The sequence below is a fragment of the Marmota flaviventris genome, chromosome X (genome assembly GCF_047511675.1).
Source record: "Marmota flaviventris isolate mMarFla1 chromosome X, mMarFla1.hap1, whole genome shotgun sequence".
Taxonomy (NCBI): Eukaryota; Metazoa; Chordata; class Mammalia; order Rodentia; family Sciuridae; genus Marmota; species Marmota flaviventris.
In genome coordinates this window covers 39,563,778-39,589,944 of record NC_092518.1, presented here as the reverse complement: position 1 = coordinate 39,589,944, position 26,167 = coordinate 39,563,778, and the positions used below count along the sequence as shown (strand labels likewise).

The 26,167-nt window shown below is 40.1% G+C and overlaps 2 protein-coding genes and 1 pseudogene across 6 annotated transcripts in view; 2 read left to right on the top strand and 1 right to left on the bottom strand.

Annotated features, from left to right (window-relative positions):
- Znf41 (zinc finger protein 41) overlaps window positions 1-5,084 on the top strand; it is a 49,052-nt gene extending 43,968 nt beyond the window's left edge. For all 4 annotated transcript variants that reach the window (XM_071606373.1, XM_027927457.2, XM_071606372.1 and 1 more), the window contains one exon: window positions 1,064-5,084. In XM_071606373.1, the coding sequence (XP_071462474.1) occupies window positions 1,064-3,117 (2,054 nt within the window). In that variant the 3' untranslated portion in view covers window positions 3,118-5,084. The remainder of the gene's footprint in view (window positions 1-1,063) is intronic.
- A 9,908-nt stretch (window positions 5,085-14,992) lies between these two features.
- Window positions 14,993-26,167, bottom strand: part of Znf157 (zinc finger protein 157) — a 40,753-nt gene continuing 29,578 nt past the window's right edge. Inside the window, exons 5-6 of one of the 2 annotated variants that reach the window (XR_011705665.1) lie at window positions 24,219-26,166; window positions 14,993-20,750 (exon numbers count right to left, since the gene is read on the bottom strand). Coding sequence is in view for 1 of the 2 variants with exons in the window: in XM_027927285.2 (XP_027783086.2) it covers window positions 24,941-26,166 (1,226 nt within the window). In the remaining variant the exon portion in view is untranslated. Of the gene's footprint in view, window positions 20,751-24,017; window position 26,167 lie in introns of those variants that run through there. The other variant, XM_027927285.2, reaches the window with a different exon arrangement.
- LOC114086060 (eukaryotic translation initiation factor 1 pseudogene) lies at window positions 20,165-22,468 on the top strand (annotated as a pseudogene).

The window sequence follows — 26,167 nt, the reverse complement described above, 5'->3', positions numbered from 1 at the left end:
TCCTGTTATGACTAAAGAAAGAAGAGATCTTGGTGAAAGGCTTGCAGTTTCTGCCTCATATGGTTTTCCCTCTTCTATTTTATACTTCTTATTAGAAGCCTGTGTTCCTGAATCCAAGAAAAACTTGCAGCTGGTTTTAGAGCTGGAGCATGGACATGTCAGAATGGCAGGGTTGCAGTTTTCCTACTGATATAAAGGTGGTGGTGTTTGTCACATAGAAATGTAATATTGCTGCTGCTAATAGCTCAACGGGAAAAGCAAGAGAGAGCAGAGATCTCACAAAGGTTTTGAGCTGATATGTAATAAGAACACGCATTTTGGAATATTTCTTCCAAGCCTAGCTTCCTCTTTTTTAAAATATATTTTTAGTTGTAAATGGAAACAATACCTTTATTTATTCATTTATTTTATGTGGTGCTAAGAATCTAACCCAGTGACCCACACATGCTAGCCAAGCTACCACTGAGCTACAACCAGGCTTCTTAACAGACTTCAGTTTCTTCGGTTTACTGTGTTCACTATCCAGATATCCTAGCAGAGCCAAATTCTGAAGGTTCAAATCCCATCTCTCCCACTTAGTGATTTGATCTTCAGCAAGTTACATAACTTCAGTGTGCCTCCATTTTCTTTTCTATAAAACACCATTCATAATGGCAACCACCTCATAGACTTCATTGAAGAGTCCATGAGTTACTGTGTGGAAAGCACTTGGAACAGTCTGGTGTGTCATAAATGATATAGAATCATTTGCATCTTTTAAGTGTCCTGAAGATTTTTTATTATTACATTGTTGTTATTATTATTGTCATATAGACACTTCCATTTCTGTGTGTTCATCCTTTCTGAACTACTTTGACCCTCTCCCATCCTTTGCTAATTGTTCTTTGTGTCATTCTCATTTAAAAAATATTTTTAGTTGTAAATGGACACAATACCTTCATTTTATTTATTTATTTTTATGTGGTGCTGAGGATCAAACCCAGTGCCTCACATGTGCTAGGCAAGCACTCTGCCACTGAGCCACAACCCCAGCCGTCATTCTCATTTTTACTTTTCTTTTTAGGTGAAAATATTAGGAAAACTCAACAACAGGAAATTTCTGGAGAAGTTTCATTCCACTGTGAGAGATTTGATCAACCCACAGGAGAAGATTCATTGTGTTCCATTTTGGAAGAACTGTGGCAAGAGAATGACCAACTAGAGAGATATCAGGAAAACCAGATGAACCCTTTAAGTCTTGTCAAAATATTAATTAAGGAGAGGGGCTACGAATGTCAAAACCTTGAAAGAATAATTCACATGACTACCAAGCTTGTTCCTTCAATTAAAAGACTCCATAAATATGACACATTTGGAAAGAGTTTGAAGCATACTTTAAACTTACATAATTATAACCGAAGCACTGCAACAAAGAGCCTTGAGAGGATATTTGGAAATAGTAACAATTTTGCTGACAGCTCTTGCTCTACTAAGAATGAGAATACTAACACAAGAGTGAATTCCCATGGACATAATCAGTGTGAAGAACACGTCAATCACAAACAAACTCTCATCGATCATCAGAAAATTCCTACCGGGGAGAAACTTCATGGATGTAGTAAATGTGTAAAGGGCTTCAGTCAGAAGTTGGATCTCTTTGGACATCAGAAAATTCATGCTGGAGAAAAATCCCATGGATGCAACAAAAGTGAGAAAGTCTTCACTCAGAAGCCAAAAATTGATAGACATCAGAGTGTTCAGATAGGAGAGAAACCCTATGTATGTACTCAATGTGGGAAGGCCTTTACCTTCAAGTCAAACCTCATTACACACCAGAAAATTCATACTGGGCAGAAGCCCTATAAATGCAGTGAATGTGGGAAGGCCTTTTTCCAGAAATCAGATCTCTTTAGACATCTGCGAATTCATACAGGAGAAAAACCTTATGAATGTAGTGAGTGTGGAAAAGGCTTCTCCCAGAATTCAGACCTCAGTATACATCAGAAAACTCATACCGGAGAGAAACACTATGAATGCAGCGAATGTGGAAAAGCCTTCACAAGAAAATCTGCCCTCAGGATGCATCAGAGAATTCACACAGGAGAGAAACCTTACGTGTGTACTGAATGTGGGAAGGCCTTCATCCAGAAATCACACTTCAATACACATCAGAGAATTCACACTGGAGAGAAACCTTATGAATGCAGAGACTGTGGGAAATCATTCACTAAGAAGTCACAGCTCCATGTGCATCAGCGAATTCACACAGGAGAGAAACCCTACATATGTACAGAGTGTGGAAAGGTCTTCACTCATAGGACAAATCTCACCACACATCAGAAGACTCACACTGGAGAGAAGCCCTATATGTGTGCTGAATGTGGGAAGGCTTTTACTGATCAGTCTAATCTCATCAAACACCAAAAAACCCATACTGGAGAGAAACCCTATAAATGCAATGGCTGTGGGAAAGCTTTCATATGGAAGTCACGCCTCAAAATCCATCAGAAATCTCATATTGGAGAGAGACACTATGTGTGCAAGGAATGTGGGAAAGCCTTTATCCAGAAATCAACACTAAGAGTGCATCAGAGAATCCACACAGGGGAGAAACCCTATGTTTGTCCTGAATGTGGGAAGGCCTTCATCCAGAAATCACATTTCATTGCACATCATAGAATTCATACTGGAGAAAAGCCTTATGAATGTGGTGACTGTGGAAAATGCTTCACCAAGAAGTCACAGCTCCGGGTGCATCAGAAAATTCACACAGGCGAGAAACCCAATATATGTGCTGAATGTGGAAAGGCCTTCACAGATCGGTCAAATCTCATAACACACCAGAAAATCCATACAAGGGAGAAACCCTATAAATGCAGTGACTGTGGAAAAACCTTTACCTGGAAGTCACGCCTCAATATACATCAGAAATCCCATACTGGAGAGAGACACTATGAGTGCAGTAAATGTGGGAAAGCATTCATCCAAAAAGCAACACTCGGCATGCATCAGATAATTCATACAGGAAAGAAACCTTATGCTTGTACAGAATGTCAAAGAGCCTTCACTGACAGATCGAATCTCATTAAACACCAAAAAACACACAGTGGAGAAAAACGCTACAAAGCCAGTGACTGAAGGCCATTTCAGAACTGGAAAATCACAACACATCCATCAGATAGGTCCTAGTGGTAAAGAGGAATGCCTGATACTGTAATCACTGTGCAGGGGGAAGTAGAAATGAGAGGCAGTGACCTGAGGGAGCAGAAGCCAGGCAAACCCAAATAGCCTTCACTCGACTAGAAATAAAAGTTCCAGCATCACCACAATTGACAGACTCTTAAATGCACAGAAAGACCATTTAGAACATCTGAGCAACAGTTATGTTTGGTTACATGATTGATACTGAGGCTGTCAACTCTTGAAAATGGTAGAAATAAAGACACGAGATGACTCATCATCTCTTATGTTCCATTTTTAGGATGAAGGACTTATACATTTCAGTTCTTTGTATCCTGGGACATAAAAGTACTCAATATTGGCCCAAATTGTTTCACATTTCTAGGTGAGGAGAAGTTTTCCATTGTCCAGTTGAAGGGCCCTGAAGTTAAGGCCAAAAATTTATTGAAAATGCAGATTTGTCAGTAGAACCAGAAGAGTTTGTGATCCTTGATAGTTAAGACACAGAAAAGATTCCCATGAATCTTTCTAAATGAAAGAGAATTTTTAAACTTAAATTTTGACCTTAAGAACTGGAAAATTAGCTGGGTGTGCTGGTGCACACCTATAATCCCAGCAGCTTGGGAGGCTGAGACAGGAAGATTGCGAGTTCAAAGCCAGCCTCAGCAAAAGCGAGGTGCTAAGCAACTCAGTGAGACCCTGTCTCTAAATAAAATACAAAATAAGGCTGGGGATGTGACTCAGTGGTTAAGTGCCCCTGAGTTCAATCCCCAGTACCCACCCCTAAAGAATTGGAAAATTTGGCACAGCTTTGTCCTGTGTTACAAGAATATAGTCATTAAAGGTTATAGACATCTAAAGATGGCAATTGTTCCCTTATTAATTCTCTCCTCTGGCCACAGGTGAATCATACCCTACATGCTTTCTAACCCATTCCCCCAAAGCTATCATCTATATAAGCTTCAGAACAAAGACTCCTTATCCTCTTATTACCCAATTGACCCCAAGACAATGGAACTGAGCCACAGCACTATGGATTTTCAGCCTCATCCATGGATGTCCCTGCCTGCCTTAGAATTCCTTTTTGAAAAAGAATGGTTGAGAAACTGGATTTCAATACACAAAATTGTATTTTCCTCCCAATTTGGTTAATATATATTCACTTCCTACATGCACATTAAGGGTGGTTTTGTGTAAATTACTGTGTGATAAAGTCATATTGCATTGCAATTGGTTGTTCCAAGATATAGTTTCATATTGTTGAATAACTGGGAGATTTCTCTAGAAAGAACACCGCTTTTTCTTTTTCTTTTTAAACTGGGGATTGAAGACTGAGCTCAGGTGCTTAACCACTGAGCCACATCCCTAGCCTTTTAAAAAAATTTTATTCTGAGACAAGGCCATGGTATATTGCTGAGGCTGGCTTTGAACTCACAATTCTGCCTCAGTCTCCCAAGCTGCTGGGATTACAGGTGTGTGCTACTGTGCTGAGCAAGTGCTGCTTTTTTTAAGCACTGATATATAGACAGTTTTCCACGTTCCCTTTAACATTTTTCACAATACTCATAAGAAAAAAGGCTTTCTTCCTAGCATATTATTTTATTTTTAAAATATTTTTATTAAAGTATAATGCATACAGAAAATGAACTTACATATATAAGAGTACAGCTCAATGAATTCTGACAAATGGAACATACTCAGATCAAGAAGCAACATGACCAGCACTCTAGAAACTCTCTGTGTACTTCCTCCCAGGACCTCCACACATACCAAGAGTAAACACTATCCTGACTTTAACAGCATGGATTCATTTCACCTGCTTTGTATTTTATATAAATTGATATTTCATATGAGTTATAGACTCTTTAGTGTCTTTCTTTTATCATTAACATTATGAATGTGAGATTTATCCATATTGTTGCATATACTTGTAAATAACTCATTGTCATGTTGTATTCTATTGTGTGAATATGCTTCAATATATTTATCCATTCTACTGTTGGTAGACATTTGAGTTATTTTCAGCTTGGGGCTCTTAGGAATACTACTGCTATCTATTGGTGAACATTTGTATGCACTTCCTTTAGGTATATACTTAGAAGTTGAACTGCCAGGTATGTATTCATATATTCAACATTATAAAACCAGTTTCCAACACCCCCAGTACAGTATGTGAGTTTTAGGTGCTCCAACCCTTAATATTTTCTTTTTATTTTTTCATTTTCTTTTCCTTTTTTTTTTTTACTGTGGCCATTACAGTTGGCATATAGCGATATCTTAGTATGATTTGAGTTTTCATTTCATTATTCTCCAAATTATGATAGTACCTTCCCAGTATATGCAGACAAGCTATGTCTGAGACCTGAAACCCTGGTATATTCCTCATTTGACTACACTATTTTACATTTCCTATATTAATACATGAGGGTTCCAGTTTCTCCACATCATCATCAACTCTTATTTTTATTCGTTTTTTTTTTTGTAGTAACCACAAAATCAAAAAATCAATCCAAGGGCTTTGTGCATTCTCAGCAAGTGATCTAACCACTGAGCTACTCTCTTAGGCCATATCAGTCTTTTTATTATAGATATTACAGAACAAAGTGATATTAATTTTATGTTGTTCTAATGATTAATAATGTTGGATATCTTTTTTGAACACATATAATTGTCTGTTCAGAACTTTTACCTATTATTAATTTGGTGAAGTTTTTTTTTCCTTCTTTTGGAGCATTTACATATTCTGCATATAAGTCCATCATCAGTCCATTATCCTTTCAAAAATTTTCTTTCAGTCACTGGACTGCCTTTTCATTCTTTTAATGGTGGTATATTTTGAAGACTAGAACTTTTTTTGGACAGAATGCCTTTGTTTCATTTGCTTATTCTTATGTGGTGCTGAGGATCAAACCCAGTGCTCCACACATGCTAGGCAAGCACTCTACCACTGAGCTCCAGCCCCAGCCCAAAAGGTCAGAACTTCTTATTTTGTTGAAGTCCTACATTTCAATTTGTTCTTTTATGAGTTGCACTTTTGGTGTTGTACCTAAGAAATCTTTGCCTAAACAAAGATCACAATGACTTTTTTCCTGTGTTTTCTTCTAGAAGTTTTACAGTTTTAGGTTTTATATCTAGGTCTATGATCCATTTTTAGTTAATGTTTAATATAGTATGACATATGAATCCAAGTTCTTTTATGTTTTATTTTGCATGTGAATATAAAACCAAATGTTTCCACAGCATTTGTTTAAAAACAGTATTCTTTCTCCATATTTCACTTTTTCAAAAAAATCGCTTGTTCACAGAAGTTCTGGAATGGTGAAGTAAGGAGTTTGTGTTAGCTTTTCATTGCTGTGACTACAATACCTGGCAAGACTACTTAGAGGAAGAAAAGTTTATTTTGGCTCATGGTTCCAGAGGTTCAGTCCATAGTCTGCTGATTTCATTGCTTTGGGCCTGAACGGAGGCAGAACATCATGGCAGAAAGGTATGGCAGAGGAAAGCTGCTCCACTCGTGGTGGCCAGGAAGCAGAGAGAGGGGAAGAGACTGCATGGAAGATAAATCCTTCCAGAGAATGCCTCCAGTGACCACCTCCTTCAGCCATGTCCCACCTGCCTACATTTACCACCCAGTTAGTCCATTCAATCTAGAATGGACTGATTAGGTCACAGCACTTGTAATCTAATCATTTAATTTCTGAACACTCCTGAATTAATACAGAAGGTATTAATTATCTAAACCATGACAAACTCATCAAATCTCTTATCCAAACCATAACAAACTCATCAAATCTCCTCCCCCCAAAGCAGCTACAGAGCTGTAAAAGCAATTTTTAACTGTAAAAGTATTTTAGAACACTGGAAATTCACCAGAGGCATATCAAATTGGAAACTGTTTGATTGGAAAACCAAATATTAGTAAGACCAGTGGCATTTAAACTTGGAAATGCTACCATCCCCATCTCTGTGGGTATGGTACCTATGTTAAGTCATCTTTCTATCAATGTGACAAACTATCTCAGATTAAAAAAAAATCTTAAAAGAGGAAAGGTTTATTTTGGCTTGGTTTCAGAGGTTCCAGTTTATGGTCATTTGACTATTGCTTGGGCCTGTGGCAGCATAGTACATCATGGCAGAAATGCATGGCTGAGCAGGCCCATTCACACCATGGCAGCTGGGAAGCAACAGAGCACCTTCCAGTAGTACCACAGGTTGGCAACCAGATCTTTTGACACAGCACTTTCAGGAATATTTAAGATCAAAACCATAATAGTAGCTATGAGAAATGGAAGCCTCACTGAAACTGGAGAGGGTTGGCCTGACTTGGAGCACTATAGAAAAGCTCTATGTTTAGGGATATTGTCAAAGACAGTAACAAAAATGGTAGCAATTATTTGGGGAAGGCCACAATCAGAGCTTCCTGGAACTGCAACACTGTTTGGGTAAGCACACCAGACAAAACTTAACAGGGAGATATGGAAAATGAGACAGCAAAGGTGAGTATTGATAAGCTTCCCTGTCTCTGGGAATGTGGAAGGCCATGGGCATGACCACAAAATATAGAAGGGGCCTGATGTTGACTCATTCCTGGATGAATATGAGACCTACACAAGCAGAAATGTGTGTCAGCACAGACTTATAAACAGCCTGAACTTATGTTCCCAAACTCATACATTTACTTCCTGAATGGAAGCCAAACTGATTCAACATGTATAACCACAGCTTCTGAATCTCTGATTGACACTAAATTTTGCTGACCCACCAGTGACTGCAAGGAAGCTAGGGATAAAAATTAAAAGAATTCTGAGCAAAGAGTGAGGCTCAGTGGCACATGCATGTAATTCCAGCAGCCCAGGAAGCTGAGGCAGGAGGATCATGAGTTCAAAGCCAGCATCAGCAACTTAGTGAGGCCATAAGCAATGCAGAAAGACCCTGTCTATAAATAAAATATAAAAAAGGGCTGGGGATCTAGTTCAGTGGTTGAGTACTCCTGGATTCAATCCCTGACTCAAAAAGAACCAGAACTAAGGAGGCTGAGGCAAGAGTATCACAAGTTGAAGGCCAGCCTCAGTAACTTGGCAAGACCCTGTGCCCCCCACCAAAAAATATTGTTTAAGTGGCTGGGGATGTAGCTCAGTAAAAGGCACCCCTGGATTCAAAATCCCAGTACCAAAATAAAATAAAATGGACAAGAGACATCAGTCAGCTGCACACTGAAGATAAATCCTATCAAAATAGTTCCCACAAGTCCCTAAACAAACACACACCAAGAGGAGGAGGAGGAGGGGGAGGGGGAGGAGGAGGAGGAGAGGAAGAAAGAAAGAAAGAAAGAAAGAAAGACAAGAGCAACATTAATAACGAAGGAGGGATCATAATCCAGAAATGCAGAGTTGCTAAAACTTCACATTCGCTACCAATGTCGTCTTTAACAATTATGAGACATGCAAAGCAATCCACAAACACACAGAGGAGTTGTGAGTCTCTGGGGAAAGGGAAAAAGCAGCCAATAAAGACTTTCTTTGGTGATGTCCACATGTTGCAAATTGAGATGAACAACAGGAGAGATGCCAGTAGGCAGATACTTTAAAAATAAAGCAATTTGTTGCTTAAGATGATGTGAAGAAAAAGGAATGCTTTTACACTGTTGGTGAAACTCTAAATTGGTACAACCACTGTGGAAATCAGTATGGAGGTTCCTCAAAAGACTAGGCATGGTGCCAGGTGTGGTGATGCACACCGGTAATCCCAGTGTCTGGGGAGGCTGAGGCAGGAGAATCGTGAGTTCAAAGCCAGCCTCCGCAAAAGTGAGGTGCTAAGCAACTCAATGAGACCCTGTCTCTAAGTAGAATACAAAATAGGGCTAAGGATGTGGCTCAGTGGTTGAGTGCCCCGAGTTCAATTCCTGGTCCCCCCCCCCCTCAAAAAAAAAAAATACTAGGCATGGAACCACCATGTGACCCAGATATATCACTCCCCAGTATTTTTCCTAAAAAAAGTACCTGGGTGCAGCGGTACATGCCTGTAATCCTAGTGGTTTGGGAGGCTAAGGCAGGAGGATCACAAGTTCAAAACCATCTTCAGCAACCTAACGAAGCCCTAAGCAACTTGGCAAGACCATGTCTCAAAACAATAAATAATTATGAAAGGGCTGGGGATGAGGCTCGGTGGTGAAGAAGCACCTCTGGATTCAATCCCTGGTACCAAAAAAAAAAAAAAAGCGCGAGAAAAAAAGAATTAAAGTCATCCTATTTTAGTGATACATGCACACCCATGTTTATAGCAGCACAATTCACAATAGCCAAACTATGGAACCAGGCTATCCATCAATTGATGAATGGATTTTAAAAAGTGTGTGTGTGTGTGTGTGTACACACAGACGTTTTATTTGGCCATAAGAAAAATAAAATCATATTATTTACAGGAAAATGGGTGGAAGTGAAATAAGCTAAACTCAGAAAGTCATGTTTTCTCATGTGTGGAAGCTAAAGAGGAAAAAGGAAAAGAAAGGTGATGTGGCGGAGATCTCATGAAAATTAAAGAGAGTGGAGGAAAAGGACCAGGAGGTGAGAGGTGGGAAGTACTGGGGAGTAATATTTGTTAGGTGGGTTTGAGGTGCTAAGGGAACAAAGCACCAGGCAACCTGGATGCACGAAAGAACAACCAATCAGACATCAACAGACAAGCAGTGATGGTGCCTCATAACCACCTATCAATCAGCAGGGTCTCCTGACTAATCCTGGAAGGACATGAAGCTCATCAAGATCCCCCAACCAACCCCAGCAGGACAAGGGACTCTAAAAACCTCACTTTCCTGTCCCAAGCCCAATAAAATTCTAATCTAGCTGAGCCTGAGTGTGATTCCCTGACCCACTCTGTTGGACTGGAGGGTGGACCGGAAGTGAATCTCAATAAAGCCTTGTTTAGCTGCTTTTAATCTGCCTCCTTTGATCACCAGTGCCTGACCTTACAATATTGGCCAAATTACATTGTTATATTGTGTGCATGTATGAATATGTAACAACAAATCCCATCATTATGTACAACTATAATGCACCTTTTAAAAATGTAGAAAGAATAAAAAAGCAATTTGTCATTGAAGGTCATAAATTGGTTATAGAATGGCTGAGGATATAGCTCAGTTGGCAGGGTGCTTGCCTAGCATGCACAAGGCCCTGGTTCAATCCCAGTACCACTAAAAAAAATGGATTATGGCATTAGCTGATTATTTAAGAATGTAGAGATTGTTAAATGGCAAGCAGCAATGGCATATGTATTTGTTACAATCTGAATGTTTATGTCCCCTCAAAATTCATATGTTGAAACTGTTGGGCTGGCAGCTTTCCCTTCCCCTTCCCATCGAGGCCATGGGCAGGAACTTTTCACCAGGCTAAAGAGACTCAGCCCTTAAACTTGGCCCCTAAACCCTGCTCAGCCAAACTGCCTGAGAGTGCCCCCAGCTCCCACTTCCCAATAAAACTCCTTTTAGTGGCTTATTCTTTTTGTTTTTCTATTTTTCAGTTGTAGTTGGACACATTCTTTATTTAATTTTTTTATGTCATGCTGAGAATCGAACCCAGGGCTTCGCATATGCTAGGCGAGTGCTCTACCGCTGAGCCACAACCCCAGCCCCATGGTAGCTTATTCTTGTTCCATGGTTCCTGGCCTCTTGTGCCCTTTTCTGCTTTACAAAAACGTAATCTAAAATGTGCTGGCAGTAGGAGATGGGGCCTTTGAAACATGATTACATCATTATGGCAGAGCCTCATAAAAGAAATTAGTGTCCTTTGGAAAGAAGCCCCAGACCCAGAAGGCACCTGTAATCCTAGCAACCTGGGAGGCTGAGACAGGAAAATTCCAAGTTGTAGGACAGCCTCAGCAACTTAGTGAGGCCCTAAGTAACTTAGCAAGCCCTGTCTCAAAATAAAAAATAATAAAAAAAAAAACGACTGGGGAGGGGGATCAGTGATTAAGTGCCCCTGGCTTTAATCCCCAGTAGAAAAACAAAACAAAATAAAAAATCGCTGCTGCCATTTTACCATGTGAGAACACAGATAAAAGGCTCCATCTGTGAACCAGGAAACAGGGCCTACCAGATAATGAATCTGTTGGTGTCTTGATCTTGGACTTCTCAGACTTTTGAATTGTGAAAAATACATTTCTGCTATTTATAAGCCACCCAAATTATGGTATTTTTATAGCAACCCTAACAGACTAAGACAGTGTTATATGAGATACTTATAAAAAGAATTTTTGACAGGGGTCATAAATAAGAAATATGCCAGTGAGTGTTTGTGAACAGGATTTTTCATGAGAGAAAGCTGTAGGTACTCTGTCAATGGTGTTTATTTCTAAATAGAAAGATTCAGAGGGGTCATGGATCAGAAGTTTTTGAGGATATTTTTGGATGGAGTGGTTTTTTTCTCCAAACAGGCTCATGAATGAAAGATTTGCCAGTGGGTAGGTGTTATGGTTTAGTTATGAGGTGTCCCCAGAAAGCTCATATATGAGACAATGCAAGAAAGTTTAGAGGTGAAATGATTGGGTTATGAGAGTTTTAAACTAACCAGTGAATTAATCCCCTGATTGGAATTAACTGGGTGGTAACTGAAGGCAGATACTGTGTGGCTGGAGGAGGTAGGTCATTAAGGGTGTGTCTGTTGTGGTGTATATTTTGTCTATGGTGAGGGGAGGCTTTCTCTGCTTCCTAGTGCTATGTCCCCAAATGCTTTCCTCCACCACACTCTTTGGTTCATCTCAGGCCCCGAGGAATGGGGTCAGCCATCTATGGACTGAGACCTCTGAAACTGTGAGCCCCCAAAATAAACTTTTTCCTCCTTAAATTGTTCTCATCAGGACTTTTGGTCACAGCACCAAATAAAAAATGTTAACTAAAACAGTAAATATCTATAAAAGGGAGATTGCCCAATGGGAGTCATCAATGGGAATGTCAGTAAGATATTCATGAATAGAGGAAATAGCTCAGAAGTGATCACAGTTTGCAGAATCCTAAGAATGAATCACAATATGTTTTGCCCTTGTATGAACTCCTTGAGTGTGAGTAAAAACCTGAGTATGATGAGATTTCATGCTGTGATTACAGTACATTATATGGCAAAAGGGATCATGCAGATCTAATTAAGGTTATGAATTAGTTGATTTTAAAATAGGGAGATTATTCAGGTGAGCCTAATCTAAATACAGGAACCTTTTAAAAAGACAGTTTTCTCCTGCTGATGGCAGAAGAGGAAGTCAGGGAGATTGGAAGCATGAGAATCATTTCGCATGTCCTAGCTGGCTTTGAAGATGAAGAGGCCCAGGTGATGATTTATGTTAAGCTAATTTTGTGGCAATTTGTTATAGATCTCTCTCTGTCAATAGAAAATGAATACTTTTTTTTATTGTTTGTAACAGGGATTGAACCCTGGGGCTCTTAACCACTGAACCATATCCCCAGCCCTTTTTTATATTTTATTTCGAGACAGGGTCTTGCTGAGTTGCTTAGGGCCTTTCTAAGTTGATAAGGCTGGCCTCAAACTGGCAATCCTCATGCCCCAGCCTCCCAAATTGCTGGGATTATAGGTGTGTGCCACTGCGCCCAGCAATACATTAGTATTTGCCAGTGGGTATTTGTGAAAGATAGCATATGGCACATTATAGACAGAGGACTTTTTGTTTGCTGTTTTTAGATATGCATAACAGTAGGGTGCATTTTGATTTATTGCGCATGCATAGGGTGCAATTCATTATAAATTTGATCTCATTCTTGTGGTTGAACATGATATGGAGTTACACTGGTCATGTATTCTTATATGAGCATAGGAAAGTTATGTCCCATTCATTCTACTTGTCTTTTCTATTCCCATCTCCCCTCCCTTCCCTTCATTCTGTTTGTTTAATCCAAAGAACTTTAATACTTCCCCTCCTTATACTCCCTTGTTATAGATTAGCATCCATATATCTGAGAGTACATTCAACCATTGGTTTTTTGGAGCTGGCTTATTTCACTTAGCATGATAGTCTCCAGTTCCATCCATTTACCAGCAAATGCCATAATCTCATTCTTCTTTAAGGCTGAGTAATATTCTATTGTGTATATGTACCATATTTTCTTTATCCATTCATCTGTTGAAGGGCACCTGTGTTGGTCCCATAGTTTAGCTATTGTGAATTGAGCTGCTATAAACATCGATGTGGCTGCATCACTGTAGTATGCTGATTTTAATCCTTTGGGTATAAACAGAGGAGTAGGATAACTGGGTCAAGACAGAGGACTCTTCAAGGGAATTTATTAACAAGGGTTTAGGGATATGCTATCTATTGTCTAGGTGACAATCAATATTTATAAATGTGGGGACTTTCTCAGTGAGGACTGCATAATGGAAAACTGTTATGGGTTGGCTTGCTTTCTCCCACTACCACCAAAGAGGCACTGAAGTCCTAACCACCAGGCTTCCAAACATGACCTTACTTGGAAATAGGAAGAGGAACATTATTACTTGAGGGGTGATTGTACATGGAAGTCTTTGAAATGTTGGTATTTGCCAGTGTGAGGGGTTTTCACACTAGAAAACAGTGTACAAGTCTCATAATGAGAATAAAAACTTTATAAATGAGCATATTCTGTTTGTAACGCCTCTAGGAGAGATTGTCAGAATCATGAGTCAAATTGAAATTGCTGCATGAAATTATTGCTGCTAATACTATACATTATTCTGATATTGTAAATTACCATTCCTAGTCTTAAACATGATTTAAAATCCTGAAAAGAATCATTAATGATAAGATTTATAACTAATAATTAAATTATATTTATGATTACTACTAATAATAATAATTAATACAGAGGGCTGGCTTATGTGTCTAGCACTATTATAAGCTCTTCACATATATGATTTTATATAATATTCATATTGTCACCAGTGTGGTGGTGCACACCTGTAATCCTAGCAACTTGGGAGGCTGAGTCAGGAGGATTGTAATTTCAAGGCCAGCCTCAGCAACTTAGCCAGACCCTGTCTCAAATTTTTAAAAACGAAGGACTTGGGATGTAACTCAGTGGTAAACTACCCCTGGATTTGATCCTTTGTACTTCAATAAATAAATAAACTGAAAAAAATATTCACATTGTCCCTATGAGTTAGGTATTATTTTTGTTCCCATTTTATAGATGCAAAAACTGAGGCATAGAACACTAATATGATTTCCAAAGACACAGAACTAGGACAAGGCCAGGGCAGGATTTTCCCCAAAATTTTAAGCAGGCACTAATGAAAGTTTAAAAAAAAAATCTTTCACGATTCCTAGAAGTAAATGTAGGGTAAACATTTCAACATAGAGTCACAAGAAACAACTTTCTCAATAGAAAACCTAAAGCTCAGGAAATAATACCAACAGTTAATAAATGGGATGGCATTAAATTAAAAAGCTTCTTCACAGCAAAGGGAATAATAATGTGAAGAGAGAACCTACAGAATGGAAGAAAATCTTTGCTAGCTACTTTTCTTACAGAGGATTAATCCAGAATATATAAAGAACTTAAAAAAAAAAAACACCCAAAGGGCCAAGTAACCCAATAAATTAACAAATGAATGAATAGATACCTCTGAAAAAATACAAATAGGCAAGATGCATAAGACCCAGGGTTCAATCCCTGGCACCACACACACACACACACACATATACACACACCAAAAAAAAACACAAATAGGCAAGAAACATGAAAAAATTTTCAACATTATTAACAATTAAGTAAATGCAAAAAAATCTTGCAAAGATTCAAATTTTAAAAATACTGACTTAGTTTAGATATTTATTTTTATAATCTTTCTTTGTAAACAGTTTTATTGAGACATAATTCACACACAATGAAATTCACCTATAACGTAACAATTACATTAGTTTTAGTATATTCACAAAGTTGTACAAACATCACAATAGAATTTTAGAATATTTTCATCATCCCAAAAGGAAACCTCTTACCCATTAGAAGTCACTCTTCATTTTTTTTTTTTTTTTTTTTTTGGTACTGGGGATTGAACGCAGGGGTGCTTAACCACTCTCCACTATCACTCTCCATTTTTATATTGCTCCCCACCCCAGCCCTAGACAACCACTAATCTACATTTTGACTTTATAGATTTGCTTATTCTGGACATTTCATATAAATGTAATCATATAATATGCAGTCTTTTGCTTCTTTCAGTTAACATGTTTCAAAGATCATCCATGCTTATATATCATTCCTTGTTCATGTGTGTGTGGTACTGGGGACTAAGTATCTCATGCATGCTAGACAAGTGCTGTATCACTCAGCTACATCCCCAACCCTTTTTATTTTATTTTGAGACAGGGTCTCACTATGTTGCCAAGGCTGGCCTTGAACTTCCTCCTGCCTCAGCCTCCTGAGTTGCTGGTATTCCAGGTTTGCACCTCCATGCCTGGCCATCATTCCTTTATAGCACTAATTAATATTCTATTGTATGCACACACCACATTCTGTTTATCTATTCATCAGTTAATGGGAATTTGTGTGGTTTCTACTTTTTGGCAACTATGAATAATGCTGCTGTGAATATCTGTGTACAAGTTTTTGTTGAGTGTGTGTTTTCCTTTCTCTCAGATAGATACCAAAGAGTGGAATTCCTAGATCACATGGCAACTGTATGATTAGCATTCTGAAAAAAACTGCCACACTGTTTTCCAAAAAGGCTGCACTGCTTTACATCCCATCAACAATGTAAAAGTGTTAAAGGGCTGGGGTTGTGACTCAGTGGCAGGTTTGAGCCTCAGCATCAGATAACAAATAAAGGCATTCTGTCCATCTGCAACTACAAAAACAATTTTTTTAAAGTGTTCCAATCCTTGGCAACACTTGTTATTGTCTCATTTTTTTTATTCTATCCATTTCTAGAGGATATAAAGTGATATCTCATTTTATTTTGTTTTGGTTTGTTTGTTTTTGTGGTGCTGGGAATGGAACGCAAGGCAAGTGCTCTACAATGAGCTACATCCCGAGCCATGACCCCTAATGGCTAGTGATGTTCCATATCTATTCATGTGTTTATTGGGCATTTGTATGTCTTTGGGAAATTATCAACTTAAAACCTTTGCCCATTTTTAATTGGGTTATTTATGCTTTTATATCCAAGTTTAAGAGTTCTTTATGTATACTGGATACAAATCTTTAACCAGATATGGGATTTGCAAATTTATAGCAGAAAAGTTTTTGTGATAAAGTCCCATTTACCTACTTTTTGTTTTATGAGATGTGTTTTTGCTATCACATCTAAGAAGCCATTCAGGGCCAGCATTGAAATGTTGATCTGGCTTTAGTATTCTTATGTGTTACACCACACTGAGTATCTAGAAATTAAATCACTGTTAATAATATTGTAGTTTAAGTTCTTATCATGAGAGTTTCATATTTCGGTTTTAAAAATACCCATGGAGGGCTGGGGTTGTAGCTCAGAGGTAAAGTGTTCACCTAGCATGCATGAGGCACTGGGTTCAATTCTCAGCACCAATATAAAATAAAGATATTGTCACCACCTAAAACTAAAAAATAAATATTTTTTTAAAAATAAAAATAAAAATCTCCAAGGAGCAAAGACATCCCATAGTCATCCTTCAATCTTAGCACAGACATCTGAAGGATACTGGGTAGAGATGTGATTCCCATTAAAGGAGGACTGGTACAGAAGTTACCCACTGAGATGGATCCTATGCTACACACCTTTTATGCCTGTGATCCCCACCATGCGCATCCTCTCAGCTATCACAGAGATTCAACACTGACACAGTGAATGCTGGGGAGCGCTCACTTTAATGGATTTTCTAAAAGGGTAATGGAAGGAAACAGTGACCCCAGGGCACCAGATGTCCTGCCATGAGTCCACACCAGGGCTCTGAAGCAGGCAGCCTCTCTATAGAAATTGCTCCCCTGTGGCAAGGATCTATCTTACTGGGAAAAAGGTGTTCCCTCTACAGCCTGCAATTCTCAGTTGCTGTTTAACGTCCTCAGTTGCATCCAGTGGGTACAGTAGTCCCCTTTATCCATGGTTTTACTTTCCACATTTTCAGTTATCTATAGTACATGGAAATAGTACATGGAAAATTCCAGAAATAAATAATTTGTAAGTTTTAAATTGCATGCCATTTTGAGTAGAATGATGAAATATTACACTGTACTGCTTGTTACAGTTTATTGTTATGTGTCCTATTTTATTGTTATTGTTAATCTCTTACTGTGTTTAATTTATGAATTAAACTTTATCATATGTATGTATAATAGAAAACAGTATATAGAGAGTTTGATATGGTCTACAGTTTCAGGCATCTGTTAGGGATTGTGGCATGTTGTATCCTCTGCACATAACAGAGGACTATTGTACAACAGTCCTTGGGGTTGAAAAATAGTTGAAGAGACCAGAAAACATCAGTATGAAATCTGAACATTGCTGGATTGGGGTAACAAGAGTAAGGTAACCTATTCTAGGTATTAGGGAGCAGCTAGAAAGAGGCAGAAGAATCCAGGACTGAGAACACATCCCAAGAAACTGAAAAATAGCCACCGGGTTCAAAGACCAGTCCTGTAGTGATATAAACAGTCAGAATGATTATCAAATAGCCAGCAGGGCCAGAGATCAGACCTTATAGTTAGTGGACAGGCAAAGAGAATATAACAACAACCAAATGGAAGAGGAAACCATCCCCAAATGTTATGTAACAGTGAGAAATACCTAAGCAGGCAGCCAGAGAGAACAAGGATCTATCTCTAGCACTCAGGGGACAGCCAGAGAAGCAAGAAAATAGCTAGAGGTACAGGCAAAGCCTTCAGATCTGGGGAACAGCAGGACTGTCAAACATCTGGAGAGACCACAAGAGTCCTTCTATTTGGAAAACAGTCCAAAGGCCTACAAAATAGACAGAGGCAGAGAGGATAGACCCCACAGCCAACAAGACCAAGGAACCCTCCCTGAAGCTCAGTGAACATTCAGAGAAACAAGACAATAGCCTGAAGAACTGGGGAACTACCAATTCTTCAGGAACAATTACAGTGATGGAAAGAACAGCCAATAAACCAGCCTAAAGAGATCAGGCAACACTGATTGGTCCTAAGATACGGTCACCAGAAGTGTGTGGCATCACCATAAAGATCAAAGCCAGTTCTGGTGACCAGTGAGGATTTAATAGAATGATAGGAACTGACATAGCATCAGCACACATGGCTATGGGAAATCATGGGGGTCCAAAACATTGTCATGGTGGCTAATATGGTGTCATTTAAAACCCTAAAGGGCTTTAATGAAGGAGAGCCTCCAATGCACCTCTGGCATTATGCTGGAGCACATGAGGTCAGTACACTGCACCAGGGGACAATGAAGCATCAACCTACATGGGGATGGGGCCAGTGAATGGGATGATGCTGTGATGGAGACTAAACTACTTTTTAGTGGTGCTTGAGAGCTAATCAGCAAAGTGATTAAGGGCTAAAGTGGGGTCAGCAGACACTGGTTTCATTTTTTGTTGTGTTTTGTTTTGCATTTTGTTTTTGGTACCAGGGATTGAACCTGGGGGCGCTTAACCATGGAGCCACATCCCCAACTCCCCCTGTTTTTTTAGATGTTGATGGACCTTTATTTATTTATTTATTCATTTATGTGCGGTGCTGAGAATCAAACCCAGTGCCTCACAACATGCTAGGCAAGTGCTCTACCACTGAACTACAATCCCAGTCCATCCCCAGCCCTTTTTTAAAAATATTTTATTTGTAGACAGGGTCTCACTAAGTTGCTTAGGATCTCACTAAGTTGCTAAAGCTAGCTTGGAACTTGCAATCCTCCTGCCTCAGCTGATTTTTTATGAAGCTCAAAGACCCTGTAGTTATCACCAAGATTATCAGACACCGTGATGGCATTAATGTAGGGTAGACAGGTATTGTGACTGAGAAACATGAGGCAAAGACAGTGGCTAGTAGTCATAGCATTGAGTCTAATAGTGACCGGCTCTGAAGTAGGGCAGAATCACTCTGCTGGGGCATCATTGCATCCAGACACTCTAACAGCAGCTAATGGAAAATCAACGTGCACAGTGATGGAGATCATTGCATTGTCAGCAAACACCGTGATTGGGCTTTGTAAGGGTCAAAGACATTCTTCGTGACTGCTGAATGACCAGCAAGGTGAGGTTAATGTGGACTCAGCAAATACTGTGCTGGGAATTCATGGAGGTTAAAGTCTGTGCTCTTGTAATTAATTGGGAATCAGCTGACAGAGTGATGGTAAGCTAGGGTACAATCAGCAAATACGTTGCTGGAGCATCATGGGTATCAAAGAATCTAGATAGCTATTTACTGGAGGATCAACAGAACTATGAAAGTGGCTAATATGGGATCAGTAGACTGTACTGATGAGGCCTTAAGAAGTGAATGATACAATCCCCATAGTTAATGGGGAGACCCATCAGACACAATGACTGGACTACCATGTGGACAAAAACTATGGTGATAGGCCCTAAAGGGGGTCATACTATGTACTGATAGCAAATAAGTCTAAAGACATTAATGTCAGCAGAAACATTGATAGGCTGTAATATATGGTTGGAAGACACAGTAATGGGGCCTATTATAGGGAACATGGATACCACTGTGTCCTCAAGGTTAAGAAACCTTGAAACTTGGCAAGTGAGAAATCAGAAGACAGAAGGACAAGGTCAAATGAGTTCTGAAGACACCAGGACTCAGAAGGATCAGATTCACCATACTGGTGGCTAACTGGGGAACAGCAGACAGACCTTGACGAAAGTGTACTGTGGAAGACACACTGTGCAGATGTGATCTAATGATGGGTGAGCAGACACCATGATGACAACTCAGTGGGTTAAATACATCATACTGGTAGCCAATGGGGCACCAGAGGACAAAATGGTGAGGTCAACAGACACTACATTAATCTGAAGGAAGGTGGTAAGACACATGGCTGTGAGGTGATGGGAGGTCACTGTCCCCATGCTCAATGTAAAGGACAGTAAGCTACAAAACCAACCTGAAGGAGAATCACCAGTCTTATCAGGGGGCTGATCAAACTTGATGTCAGCTAATGGGGTCAGCAAGAATTGTAATGGCAGCTCATGGGGATGGCAAGACATGGTGCTATGAGCTAATGGGAGTTTGGCAGACTCTGCTGGGGATAAGGGTGTGATCAAACAAGGTTTTGTGGGCTAGTTGTCAGTCGGCAGACATTGTGCTGTGGTCTGCAGAGCTGTGAGCTAATGGGGAGTTAGTAGACATGGGATGGTAAGTCATGGAGGTAAAAACTAGTGGGGTGGAGACTAATGTTAAGTTGGGAAGAGACTGTGGTTAGACTTCTGAGGATCAAATCTACACTGTGGAGTGGAGGAATGCCCTGGTCATGATGATAGTTAAAGGAGGGTCAGCATATCCCAGCAGGGGCCTCAGAAAAGGTCATATTCAGGGGTAAAGACAATTTCTAAAGCCTTAAGAGGATGGGGGTTTTCCACTGTCCAAGTTTTTCATCTGCTTTAGTGGCCAGTATTCCTGATTTTTTTTCCTCAGGAAACCCAAGTCTTGACTCCTGGAATGAGAACAGAACACTTTTTATTGTTTTGTTTTCACATTTTAATTGAGACATAACTTATATACAATACAATGCATACATTTTAAGTTGCCCATTTGATGACTATTGTATACACCCATCAACACACACTCCAATCAAGATATGAAATATTTTCATCAACCCAAGAAGTTCTTTCCTACCCTTTATGAGTTAATATCCACCTCCAGAGGCAACCACTGGTCTGTTTTGTTACTATAGATGCCCTGTATTTAGGTTTGACATTTTCCATAATAAACTATTGAAACACAAAATTTTTAAAACATCAAATCTGATTTTCTTTTAAATGGGTGAGATAAAGATTGGAAGAGTTGATGAAATGGCTTTTTGATACATTTAATACTTAGTAAACCAGAGTAAGGGCATGCTGTATAGAAAATACAGGAAGGATAGTATATATATTCAATATATGCTGTAGTGTGGGTGTCTGAGGATTAATTGAAATGCCCTGTGTATCATAAGCATGGGAGATTCAGGGGAAAAGCAAAGCATTTATTTACTCTGGCATAATGCCACCCAATACTAAAAGGTAAAGGATTAACTCTTTAAAAAACGTATCATAAGGAAACATTCTCAGACTGGATGCGATGGCTCATGCCTGTAATCCTAGCAGCTCAGGAGGCTTAAGCAGGAAGGTCACAAATTTGAGGACAGCCTCAGCAATGTAAGAGACCATTTCTCAAAATAATAAAAAAGGGCTGGGGATGTAGCTCGGTGGTAGAGTACCCCTGGGTTTTTTCTCAAAACAAAACCCACACAAAATTGAGAAGTTCACCACAGACACCCACTAGAGCACACTCTACTGGGTATTTTTCAGGAAAAGAGGAAAATGATCCCTGGATGGAGTGCAGAAAGTAAAGAAGAGGAACCAAGATGGCAAATATGTGAGTAAAATAAAAAAAAAAATCTTGCCAATATAAGATAAAAATGTTCGTGAATCCCCAGTCACTGAGTCGCTGCCAAGGACTCAGCAGCCTCCCCCTCCATCCCCCCTGCGCTTCCAGAGGCCCCGCCCCCCGCCCCCCTTCTCCCGCCCCCCGCCCGCCTTCTCCCGCAGCGCAGCCGCCTTCTGCAGGCCATTTCCACCGTAGAAAAGGAATCCTATCCTATTTCCCATATTTCCGCTATCCAGAACCTCCACTCTTTTGCTGATGCAAGCAAGGGTTATGACCTGCTTCCTGCTGGCACTGAGGATTAGATCCACATAAGAATTCAACAGAGAAACGTCTGGAAGACCCTTACTACTGTCCAAGGAGTCGCTGGTGATTACGATTAAAAGAAACTAATGGAGGTGTTTAGGAAGAAATTTGCCTGCAATGGTACTGTAATTGAGCATCCAGATTATGGAGAAGTAATTCAGCTACAGGGCGACCAGCGCAAGAACATGCCAGTTCCTGGTAGAGATTGGACTGGCTAAGGGCAATCAGCTGAAGGTTCATGGGTTTGAAGTGCTTGTGGCTCACTGAAGCTTAAGTGAAAATTTCCTTGCAATAAGTAGAATTTCCCTTCTGTCCCTTGTCATAAGTTTAAAAACCTCACAGCTTGTATAATGTAACCATTTGGTTATACACGTGTGTGTATATGTGGGTGTATGTGTGTGTGTATGTATATATATATACACACATATACATACACACACACATATGAGCAAAGTTGCTGTTAAAATTTTAGAGGACTAGCTGGACACAGTGGTGCAACACCTGTTATCCCAGCATCTGGAGAGGCTGAGACAGGAGGACCTTGAGTTCAAAGCCAGCCTCAGTAACTTAGCGAGGCACTTAGCAAGAGTACCTTGTGTAAGTAAAAGAGACCTGTCTCTAAATAAAATATCAAAAGGGCTGGGGATGTGGCTCACTGGTTAAGTACCCCTGGGTTCAATCCTCAGTACCAAAAAAAATTTTTTAGAAGACGAATATTAAGTGCTGGTGATGATAGGAACTTCTCAAACTTCTGACAGTATAAAGTAATCCAATTCAGAAGGAAAAAAAAACAATGAAGTTGACAAACTTTGACGCAGATTAATCAGGGCCCAGGTAAGACACAGAAACCACACCCATTATTTTCACAGAGAAAAGTTATTTTAAATAACAATTGCTTATAAAATTGGAGAATTCCCACATATAACTTAAGAGACAAAAAGAAAACAAATTTAAGTTTTCAGGGAGGTAGCAACTGTAGAAAGCAGCTAGGCTAGGTAGTAACAAAAGGATACCATTGGAGTTATTAAAAATTAGAAAGGTGGAAGAGGGGTCCCATGTGACTGGGACTCATGCCTCTAAGGAGGTTTTATCAGCCAGCTGATGCCTATGTCTCAAAGCGGGTGGAGTCCCATAAAGCTGAATCTGGGGGGACTGGGAAATCTCAAAGTGCACAAAACTGCTTCTATGACAAGGAATTCTGCTGCCTAGTGAAAACGCAGTGTTGGCTGGACACACAGATGAAGGAGGAGCTAACAGGAAAGGGCAAAAGGACCGAGTCCCTTTTTTTCCCCTCTCTCTCCAGTCCTAAAATTTACATCTAGTATCTCTTCTTGGCAGAGAGAAGCTGGCAATTCAGAAATGTGGTTTTTAGACTCACAAAGTATAATCTAGAAAGGTGGGTTTGGAGCTGGGACACAAGAGCTTAATAACTGCTGGCTGAGGTGGCACACACCTGTAATCCCAGCTGCTTGGGAGGCTGAGGCAGGAAAATCACAAGTTTGAGAGCAATCCAGGCAGCTTTGAGAGACCTTGCCTCAAAATAAGACATAAAAAGGACTGGGGATGTAGCTCAGTTGTAAAGTGCCCCTGGGTTCAATCTCCAATACCAAAAAAAAAAAAAAAAAAAAGAGCTTAGTAACTGGCACATCACTACACCCTATGAATCAGCAGTTCCACTTCTAGGTCACAAAACACAGAAACAATACAATGTCCTTCACAAGGGGAATGGAGAGGGGAATAAATAAATTAGACTTTTATCAACATGGATAGATATTGAGAAGGTAGCATCACATAAAAAAAAGCCAGCTACCAAATTTTATTTTATTTTATTTTTTGGTGGAACTACAGATTGAACCCAGGGCCTTGTGCATGCTAGGCAAGCACTATACCTACTGAGCTATATCCCCAGCCCACCAAATTTTATCTATAGTGTGACAGCATCTGTGTAACATTAACAAGACCATGTAGTATTATACATTGCAGACTTCATTCTATACAAAAAGAAATCTCAAAGTGGATTGAAATTCTAAACGTTGGTAGAAACTTTAACTGCAGAGAAAAGTATAGAAAAAAAAAACTTCAGCAGAAGAATGAACAAAATGAATCAGTCACGGATTGAGAGAACACATTACATAACACACGAAAAAGGATTTTTATAATCTCATATATTAAACACCATTTCAACCAGGAAGTAAAACATGAACAGCCTATTAGAAAACAGTGAGCATACCAAGCACAGGGGCACCTGCATGTAATCCCAGCAACTCATGAGGCTGAGGCAGGAGGATCACAATTTGAAGCCACCTTCAGTAACTTAGTGAGGTCCTGTGTCAAAATAAAAAATAAAAAAGACTTGGGATGTGGCTTAGTGGTTAAGCACTCCTGGGGTCATTCTCTGGTACAGAAAAAAAGAAAGACACAAGAGGGGCTGGGGTTGTGACTCAGTGGTAGCATGCTTGCCTAGCACGCATGACACACTGGATTCAATTCTCAGCACCACATTCAAATAAATAAAATAAAGATCCATCAACAACTAAAAAATTTTTTAAAAAAGACAAAAGAAAACAGTGAGCACCAGCTACTTTGGAGGCTGAGGCAAGTTCAAGGCCAGCCTTAGAAGCATAGTGAAACACTGTCTTAAAATAAAAAAGGACTGTGGCTGTGGCTCAGTGGTAAAGTGCCCATGGGTTCAATTCTCAGTACCAAATAATCAATGAGGAAAGAGTGTGAACAGTCAATACATGGAAGGAAAAACCTGAAGGGCCAAACGGATAACATATTCAGCTTCACCACCAACTGGGGAAATACAAATGAAAATAACAAGGAGCTGCCCCCTAAGGGGGTCAGGAACTAGCTTTCCACCAAGCTAGGTGCCACACCATGATAGGGGTATTCTGAGTGCTCTGGTAATCAGATGCCCCAAGGGGCTTGATCCAGGGGTGGGGAGGGTCTTTAGGGAGGGGCTTTTTCTATTGCACATGGCAAGGGCCGGCCTAAGTGAGTTCTCCGGTGTTCTGTGAGGTGTGCCTTCCGGCAGAAAGCCTTCCCACACTCTTGACATTCAAAGGGTCTCTCCCCCGTGTGAATTCGCTGATGCTCAATGAGACGGGCTTTCACATAGAAGGCATTTCCACACTCGCTGCATTCATACGGTTTCTCTCCTGTGTGCGTTCTCCGGTGCTGGCGAAGGGACTTCCTCATGCTAAAGATCTTCCCACACTCAGTGCATTCATAGGGTTTCTCTCCTGAATGCCTTCGCTGATGCTCGATGAGACGTGCTTTCACGTAGAAGGCATAACCACATTTGTTGCATTGGTAAGGCTTCTCTCCCGTGTGAATTCTCTGATGGACCCCAAGAGAGGAGTGCACACTGAAAGCTTTCCCACATTCATTGCACTGATAGGGTTTCTCACCCGTGTGGATCCTCTGATGATTATTGAGAGTCATCTTCATTCGGAAGAACTTCCCACATTCTGCACATTCATAAGGTTTCTCCCCTGTGTGAATGCTCTGATGTTGATTTAAGGATTTCTTTGCCCTGAAATTTTTCCCGCATTCCCCACATTCATAGGGTTTCTCCCCCGTGTGAGTTCTCTGGTGCTGGGTGAGGGCTATCTTGACACGAAATGGTTTCCCACATTCACTACACTTGTAGGGTTTCTCCCCCGTGTGGGTCCTCTGGTGGATGGTGAGAGTTGCCTTCTCGGAAAAGGTTTTCCCACATTCTGTACATTCATAGGGTCTCTCTCCTGTGTGGGTTCTCCTGTGTAAAATGAGTTGTGACTTCCGGCCAAAAGATTTCCCACATTCAGGGCATTCGAAAGGCTTCTCCCCTGTGTGAGTTTTCTGATGGGCAATGAGGTATGATCTGGCACTGAAGGTTTTGGCACAGTCGCCACATTCATAAGGTTTTTCCCCTGTGTGTATTCGCAGATGTTCAACCAGGTTTGATTTCCTGCAGTATGCCTTCCCACATTCGTGACATTCAAAGCTTTTATCTCCAGTGTGTGTTCTTTTCTGTTGAAGGAAGCCGGTTTCCTGGTGGAAGCCTTTCCCACATCCATTATATTCAATGTTTTGATTCAAACTGTGAAGACTCTGATGCTGAAGCAGGCTGTTATCCAGCCTGAGGGCATTAGCCCCAACAGAGCTGTTGCCACACAGTAGCGAGAGAGATCC